General features: G+C 39.3%; 1 protein-coding gene and 1 long non-coding RNA gene across 2 annotated transcripts in view; both read left to right on the forward strand.

The window, feature by feature from the left end:
• The window catches only part of LOC116689188 (uncharacterized), a 3,165-nt gene extending 433 nt beyond the window's left edge, over positions 1-2,732 (forward strand). The window contains exons 2-3 of the long non-coding RNA XR_004331938.1: positions 2,207-2,211; positions 2,722-2,732. This is a non-coding gene — a long non-coding RNA (uncharacterized LOC116689188). The remainder of the gene's footprint in view (positions 1-2,206; positions 2,212-2,721) is intronic.
• eeig1a (estrogen-induced osteoclastogenesis regulator 1a) overlaps positions 1-8,918 on the forward strand; it is a 32,885-nt gene that overhangs the window by 16,318 nt on the left and 7,649 nt on the right. Inside the window, exons 3-7 of the mRNA XM_032515591.1 lie at positions 3,352-3,472; positions 4,915-4,944; positions 6,563-6,679; positions 8,034-8,080; positions 8,698-8,849. Coding sequence (XP_032371482.1) covers positions 3,352-3,472; positions 4,915-4,944; positions 6,563-6,679; positions 8,034-8,080; positions 8,698-8,849 — 467 coding nt within the window. The remainder of the gene's footprint in view (positions 1-3,351; positions 3,473-4,914; positions 4,945-6,562; positions 6,680-8,033; positions 8,081-8,697; positions 8,850-8,918) is intronic.

The following is an 8,918-nucleotide window of genomic DNA, read 5'->3' on the forward strand; positions in this document are numbered from 1 at the left end:
TGTGTGTGTGTGTGTGTGTGTGTGTGTGTGTGTGTGTGTGATTTGCACCTTCTGTCTCACACAATAACTCAAACTGCCTCATGTACACTGATTAGAAAAAAATTTAAATTATTAGTTAAACAAATTAGTTAAATTAATTAAACATAATAAAATAGAACTGAATTAAAACAGAGATTTGCTAATCGATTAGCTGAGTAATCAACTAATTATGGGTTTTTTTTGTGTCAAATTTAGCCAAATTATTCCGTTCTCCTAGCAGCAGAACTTAACAAGGACTCGATCAGCTGATTGAGTCGACCTCTCCAACACTTTCTTCCAGATCCTGATATCTCAACAACTTTATGCCAGATTGCCATTAATTCACTATGTATATTAATGATCCCCAGAGGATGCATCCTAATGATCCCCAGAGGATGCATCCTAATGGTTTCTGATCCCATGATGTTGCCGCTAACACCATCAGGCTAAGATGTCTATTTGTACACAGCAAATACTGATGAATAGAGTGCTCGCTACTATGCGTTTACATGAAGTACATTATTCACATTATAAGTTTATTCATTTTGCACTGTACACCTGTGTCTACCACAAGTATATATATTCATATTTTTTTATATAAATAGATATATACATGGTTTATTATATCCATATTTTTTTAATTTCTGCACTATTTTATGTCTTTGATTCTCTTTTTTTTTTACTTGTGATTTTCTTTTTACACCTATTTAATGAGCATTATTGGAGGGAGCCTGAGATCTAAGAATGCCATTGCCAACAACTGCATCTCTCTGTTATGCATGTGCAAAAAACAACTTGAAAGTTTACATTATCATAATTACGTGATCAAGAATATTAAGGCTGTACTTGTATTTACTTGATGTTTCTACAGTAGTTCCAATAGAAACTTCTCATCAGTACCAGTATTTCTCTTTCACCTTTGATTTGAAATACAGTCACACCCCACCATGAAGCACTGTGTCTAGGATTTATATGTTCGAATTAAGAAAGCGTCATGCAGCTAAATGACTCCAGGAACATTTGGCCATTCAGTTGATCTACGTCTTCTCAGCATGTGTTGGACAGAATCCAATGAGCGTTTCTAAATGAGCTGTTTGCCATTTTAGGAGATGAACAAAGCTTCTCTATTTGTGCTTTCATTTGGGATTGACAGACCAATCACACAAATGATGGTGCGATTTACTTGGATGGTATATAACTGAAATGTTTGGTTGACAAAATGATAGTTGCTCAAAGAACAGGGTAGGTTCTCATAACTTAGAAATAATGAAGAGCTGCATCTAAGGATTTCCCCCCATAATTGGTATGTAGCATTTTGAGTACAACTTCAAACATCTTGACTTATTTATTATTTGGACGTCACCCTGTTTTAGCACCGGAGACGTTCATATTTAACTACAAATAACACTAGAATTACTCCTGCTCACTGTGACATGGCTCTGTGGATGGCAGCTTCCACCACTTTGGTCAAGACTGAAATATCTCGGGGACCCGGATAGCTCAGTTGGTAGAGCATGCACCCATATATATACATAAGAGGTTTACCCCTTGACACAGCGGGCCCACGTTCAACTCCGACCTGCGGCCCTTTGCTGCATGTCATTCCCCCTTCTCTCTCCCCTTTCACTTCTTCAGCTGTCCTGTCATTAAAGGCCTAAAATGCCCAAAAAAAGAAAGGAAAAAAAGTCGTATCTCAAGAGGTATTGAGTCAATCGCCATTTAATTTGTACAAACACCAATAATTCCCAGAGCATAAATTCCAATGTCTTCTTTTGACTTTTCCTCTGACTTTTGACTTTTGAGATTTAGAAATGTCAACATCAAGATGAATTGTAATAACATTGATCCCTTAACTTACTAAAGACATCAGACTCAGACTAAAATGGTGAACATGGTCAACATTTCACATGCTTAAAGTTAGTGAAAGCATGTTAGTGCTGATGTTAGCCTTTAGATGAAAATACTGGCACACATAGTTTCATCTCAAAACAAACAGGAGTGTTGTCTAATTTTACAGATGTCATGTTGGGCTGCGGAAAATTAGATTTAGATGGGAATTTTGATTTGGCAGCACAACAAATGTCACAAGTGATATATTAAACAAACAAGGATGTCTCACACATCTACATTCCTTCTCTTGCTGCATGCTTTGGTGTTTAAAAAAAATAAAAAACTCCTGTCCCATCAGCTTTTGTTTTTAGAAACAAACCAATCTGTTTTTACACCTACTGCTTTGTTCCCACCCGTCAGCCAGGATGTATGGCTACTTAAAGGTTTTCCACTTGCATTTTCTGACCAGACCAACTGTGTTTTTACAGAAGTCGTGAGACCATTGTACACTTTTTCCTTGACAAGTTTTCTTGTCAGTTAAACAGGAGGGAAAATCTTGAGAGACAAACCAGTTTATACGTTAAATACTGTCTCACTGAGAAAATGTCACCAGTTCACCGTCCTCAAAAAAAAAAAGCTGCATCTACCCACAAAACCAGTAAAAGAAACCGCTAAGTTTCAAAAATGGAAAAACTGTAATCAGTGTCAGAAGCCATGGGAATCCGCTCTGTACTTCAGTTAGTTTTGTAAAAGCTTGCTCACATGTTTTCTCAGTGTTGCGCTGATAAATCTGATCCTCAGTGGAGACATTGGTCATAAAGCTGTGAGACCGGGATGACATAACCGGGGGGAAAATAATCTGTTGTTCGGAAGTCAGAGAACACAACAAATCAAAATTGTGAGTTGAGATGATTTGACTTTGACCTAAATAGCCGTGATCTACGCATAAATACACACTTTAGGTTGCTGCCTTTTTACAAAAGATGTTGCAGTGTTTTTGTTATATTTAACAAATAGAAGAATGAATCAAACTGTCATTAAGCAAAGTCTGCAACTCAAGAAGCGAGGACTGGAGTAAGCAGGATTAGAAAGTAAATGTAAATGTGCTGTGCTGTATTTATATAGCGCTTTTCCAGTCTTAACAACTGCTCAAAGCGCTTAACATCTACAGGAAACATTCACCATTCACACACATTCATACACTGTGGCCAGGGCTGCCGTACAAGGTGCCACCTGCTCATCAGATAAACATTCATACACATTCACACTCCGATGCACAGCACCGGGGGCAACTCGGGGTTCAGTGTCTTGCCCAAGGACACTTCGACAATGACTGCAGGGGTGGGGATCGAACCACCAACCTTCCGATTGGCAGGCAACCGCTCTACCACTGAGCCACAGCCGCCGAAAGGCATTTTAAAATGAATAATTCATTGGATGCTCAAGAATACAGAATACCAAAGAGATTGATGTGGTCCTGCTGTTCCTTTTCTCTCCTTACAGACAGGAGGTTCGAGAGAACTGTGTTCGCTGGAGGAAGAGGTTCACCTTTGTGTCTAAAATGAGCGCCAATCCCCACACCGGCGTCCTGGATCCTTCAGTCTGCAGGGTGTCCGTTAGGAAGGTAAGACTCTCGGAAGTTCCCTCAAGTTAAACAAGATCACTACAGTGTCTTTAAATGTTTGGGGTTTGAACTGAAATAATAGAAATCTACTGTCCTGTTGAGTCAGAGACCTGTAGACCTGTTTTACTTTAGTGCTGTCATTATTTACTGTTGTGAAGGATGTGATAGTTGTAGATAATAGTATTTACCCATCCATTGACAATAGTAAAAAAAAATCGGGAAATAGTTTTGGCCTGAAAAAGAAAGAATTAAGAAAATTCATACTTCCATTTAGTCAAGTGTTGCATGACAGGGGAGAATACTGTTGGAACTTGGATTTTGAATTTGTTGTGCAGAAAAGCAAAAGTGACCCTTGATCGTTATTGAATGTGGCTCTGAATATTGAGCTAGTCAGTTTTTTCTTTGGGCCCTCTGCAGTCTGCTCACTGGTTAGATTGGAGAGGTTTAACTGTGATTTGGCAGTCCATAGTATGTTCAGCTGATATTCCAACAGTGCTAACCCTAGACTAACCTTCCAGTTACCTTGTTTGAAGAGGAGCTTTGCTAAAGCAACATGTTGCCTGTTAATTCCAGTTTGTTATATGCTGAATTATTGTGCACTTTAAACTGAAACAGGAACATTTGAATGGATACCTGCCATCCAATAATGTTTCATTTCATTGGTATAATATGATGATGAATCAACCAAGCGGATTTACAGGTCAAAAGATGTTAAAAATGTTTAGGTTATAAACTTATGTGTCATGTGTCCTATTGATGAAGAGAAAACCTGCTGCCATGCTCGTAGAGGTAAGCTGTCCGCTTAAGGATGCTTTTTGCATTTGTCTTCTAACCACAACACAGTCCTTTTTAAGCTGTCTATGTCTTTGCTAAATATGGCCGAGCATTGCAACATCTTTAGATGTCTAGAGTAAATATAACCATTGTTTAAGTAGTTATATATTTAACCTTGTAGCTAAGACCTGCTTCACAGTGAAACGTAGCAGTAAAAGGTATATACAGCTCATTCCAGGCTTATTCCAAGTTTAACCTGTATGTGTAGATTTCTTGACCTGCAAATCATCAAATCTAGACTTATTAGGAAAGGGTTTTGTAGAAACACATATCTCCAAGTAAGGTATTAAAATAAGTATTATTTTGGTATTCAAACTCTTGTATCAATACCCAGCCCTAGAGAACTGAATCTACTATCAAACTTGATTGACAGACTGTTTTAGGGGGGTTGAAGAAATTCTCAGGAAAAATGTCTCCAGGATATTTCAGTGCAGACTTGATGCTGAAATGTCCCATGTAAAAACCGCCTCAGTGCCTACTCTGAGGAACCATGAGTGTAGTCTTAGCCTGTAATTTCAACTATCTCATTGGGAGCCCTGTAATTGGAGACCACTGTAATATAAAGTTGGATCACCGGGTTCATTACTGTCTTCCTGTTTTCCCTGCAGGAACTCAAAGGAGGAAAAACATATACGAAGGTAAGAGCTTTAGTCTCCCTCTGGGTCGCCTCACCTCTCACGCTGATAAACACATAGAAACAGTTACAGATGAGCTCTGTGTACATCTTAATGCCACGTCGTGTAAATATTAGCATTTCTCCTAGCACTTGATGAGCATGCCGCTAGCAGGGCGGGACACCTGTAAACCTGTATTTCTTATGTTCACATTTGCCGGGAATCTGCAAAACATCCTGCCAACACCTCTCTAACCGTAACTGTAAGAGCTCCTGACAAATGAGTCACGCCTTGTCAATTAATTGCAAGGTCAAACCCCTTCATGAGAATACACTTTTGTCGATGCGTGGACGTTGTTGCCCGAGAGGAACCATTTCCTCTGTTTTCGCCCATCCTCCTTTAAGGTTTCCTTTTGGCTAAATATATCCAGCTTCCCTCCTTAGAAGTTTGCTTCCTTTAAATACACACCTATGAAAACAGAAGCTCCTAAAGAAAAGGGAAACCTGGAGAATGAAGAATGGAAACCTTTAGCTTGAGAGAAGCTGCAGAGTTAATTAATAATAACATCACACTTGCAGTTTCCATACGGCAAAAAGTTGTGAGGTTTGTTTTTGGGGAAAAGGTCATATAGGCAGAGTCTTAATCCGTGTAATTTGGGGCTGTGTATAAATCAGAAACTCTAATGCCAGGTTCAGGATACAGGATATCAGCCCGGTTATAGCCCGGCCCGGCAGACGTAGGGTGTTGGATTGGATCGGGAACGACGATGGCTGCGTAGCCACAGTCGATCGTTTTGTTGCTGTGTCGTAGTGGACAACAACTGCCGGCACATCTGGGACGCCAACAACAGAACAGCCAACAAAAGGACAAACGCATAGATTTTCCTTCCATGCCTTTTTATCTAAGCAATACAGTCTATATAAAGTTGTTTTTAGCTTTTTGTGCTTTATGGTTCCCTGCTCTCCCTCCCTCTGTCACTATTTTTTTTTTAAACTTTTTTTTTAACGTTTTAGTGAAGCTTTTTGGTTGTATTTTGGGAGGATAAATAAAAAAAAGAGAGATAGCACTCGTGGACCAAAACATCTAGATCTGAACACACATACTAACTGATCTTGCAATGGTTAATCCCCCGGCATTACTACCCTCCCATAGTGCTCACTGATGGGGTGTGAAAAGGACAATTTCACCCCATTTGATGTGCCCCAGATTACGCGGAGTCATTCCCATGTGATAGATCGACATTAGTCCTGCTCTGGCCTACCTTTTATGTTTTACTTTATTGAGGTCACAGAGACTCAATTAACTAGTCAAATATCAACACCACCAACTGCTCACTCAGGATCTGTGGAGGATATTATCAGCAAACTGTTTAAAATGTAATTATCTTTCTGCCTTTATCAAAGCCACTTTAAAAATATAGTCTCCGCTCTTTGTCTGGCTTGATGTCTGTTAAGATTGACGTGTGGTTTTTCCACCCTGTCATACATTAAAACTTCAAAAGCTTGGGACTTTGACGATGGCAAATTGCTAGGTGTGCAAAATGAATGGTGCCGCAGAAATGTGTTATGCCAAACATTGCCAGTGGAACCCCTCCATTAGTGAATCTAGATTCAACTTTTCTTTTCTTCTTCCTTATCCTCAGCTGGGCTTCACAGACCTCAACATGGCGGAGTTTGCGGGTTCTGGCTCCACCGTGCGCTGCTGTCTGCTGGAGGGATACGACACCAAGAACACACGGCAGGACAACTCAATACTCAAGGCAAGGGTGGATGTTTTATTTTACAAGTCTGTGCCCTCATGGTATAGACACAAATTTAATTGCATCATAAATTCTATGCCTGAAGCAAGCTTTATCATTAACCCTGAGACTTCGACCTTTGACCTTTTTATTGATTGCTTCCACTCCTCAATTTTGGTCTGACGCAGTCAGAGTGATAAGGTAGAGGATCAATAGTCCCTTTGTCATGTAACCTTTTGTTTAAGTGCTTTTGGTTTTTCTGTTGCAAATATGTTTAAGTACTTTAGTTCCTTCTAGAGCTGAAACGAGAAGTCCATGAATCAATTTCTCACAGATAATTGATTAATTATTTTGTAAACGTTCCCTAGTTTCAGTTTCTCAATTGTGAGGATTTGCTGTTTTTCTCTGTCTTAAGTGATCGTAAACTGAATATTCTTTTAGGTTTTGGACTTTTGATTTGATAAAAAATACAATTTGAAGATGTCACCTTAGCCCCCAAATCACAGTTTATTCATCAGTGCTGAACGCTGAAGCAGTTTAGTGCCTCTTTGGGTTCTGGTTTGTTCACTCTGCAGCACCACCCAGAGTTCATCCACTCACACGGCTATGTAAAAACAAAGCCAAGACAGTCACGAGTAGTTTTGTCATTTCATTCCTCTGGAAGACATCATGTTGTGTGCGTAACTCGCACGGCAATGAGCTTACTGGAAATCCACTCCAAGCTTTTCCAGTTTGTTTTTATTAAAGCCTAACCAGCCAAAAGACTGTTTAGCCCAAAAATGTTCACCATTGCTTCCCAATAACTAAAGTATAGGTCAGTTATAGAATTTGTTTCTGGAGTTTATAGTGATGAACACATTAATCTTCAATAATTATAATCCAGTAATAAAAGATATATATGATTCTTAAATGACCCATTCTGCACAATAAGTACTTCCTTCTGATTGATATTCTGACGCTAATGCGTTTTTTCTTTTACTTAAATAGGATTTTGAATGCAGGGCTTTTACTTGTATTTAGTATTTTAACACTGTAATATTGCTACTTTTACTTAAATAAAGGATCTGAGTACTTCTTCCACCACTGCCCCCCCCCTGTGATGAGGACAGAAATAGTATTATGATATAGTATGTTGATTAACCGTAGTGCAGGAAAGAGAAAGAACATGCACTACAAAGAAAAAAGGCAGCAATTTCACAACTATGGAAAACTATTTCAGCATTTTGTTAATGTTAGATCAGAGATAAGAAGACCGCATTTTTTTCACATGTTAATAAAACAGTTGCTGACATTTACCTTTTATCATGTTTTGCAAATGAAAAAGCAATGTATATTATAATTGTGTGATGAAATTCCTTCTTACGTCTTTTTAAAGGTGATCATTGGAATGACCCTCCTGTCTGGAGATCCGTGTTTTAAAACGTGAGTATTTCAAATTGTGAGATTTCAGGATGATCTGTCTTTGTGTCACAGTGACTTCTAAATATACAGTATAGGTTGGAGGATTGACCACACATTGTTCATCACAGACCCTCCATCATATCAGCCGATCAGTCTCATTTTAAAACATTTCGACCTGACGATGATTGGACTAGGACTGAATTGTTGTCTCTTGAAATGCAGTTAAATACAATCATTTCTAAAATCATAGATGTTTTTAATACCCTTATGTGTTTTTTTCAGTGACACATTGTAAAAATTGACATCACATTTTTATGTTTTGTGTGTTTTTCTCTTGTTTTGTTGGTCTTTCCCCATTTTGCCTCTGTCTTTTTGTCAAAACAAGTCAACATATGTGTTGGAGGAGTGTCCACAGGTATTAATTGGTATCTTAGTAATTTATGTACATTTTTAACCTCATGACCAGATTGTTAAACACCTAATAACATTTCTGCTCCTCTGTCCTTTGCAATGACTCAGTTTCCCAGTTTCCCTGACTCAGTTTAAATGAATGTTATCTGTGCGTGCCAAGCTAAGCAGCTCTGTGCTCATTTAATCTTTTCCAGACTGATAAGTTGTGTTTTCTCTTTTTCCTGCAGGCCTCCCAGCACAGCAAAGTGCATCTCCATCCCCGGACAAGAACACACCCTGCAGCTGGACTGTAAGGGGGAGGGAACAGCCGAGCCCGGGCCGGCTGGAGGGGTTTCCCTGGGACGAGCCAGCAAGCCGCGACCATCCATCATCAGCTCAGGTACAACGTGTGTGTGTGTGTGTGTCTGTGTGTCTGTGTCGTCACCCCCCCCCCCTCGAGAGCCCAATT

Source organism: Etheostoma spectabile, chromosome 5, assembly GCF_008692095.1.
Source record: "Etheostoma spectabile isolate EspeVRDwgs_2016 chromosome 5, UIUC_Espe_1.0, whole genome shotgun sequence".
In the NCBI taxonomy this organism is placed as follows: domain Eukaryota; kingdom Metazoa; phylum Chordata; class Actinopteri; order Perciformes; family Percidae; genus Etheostoma; species Etheostoma spectabile.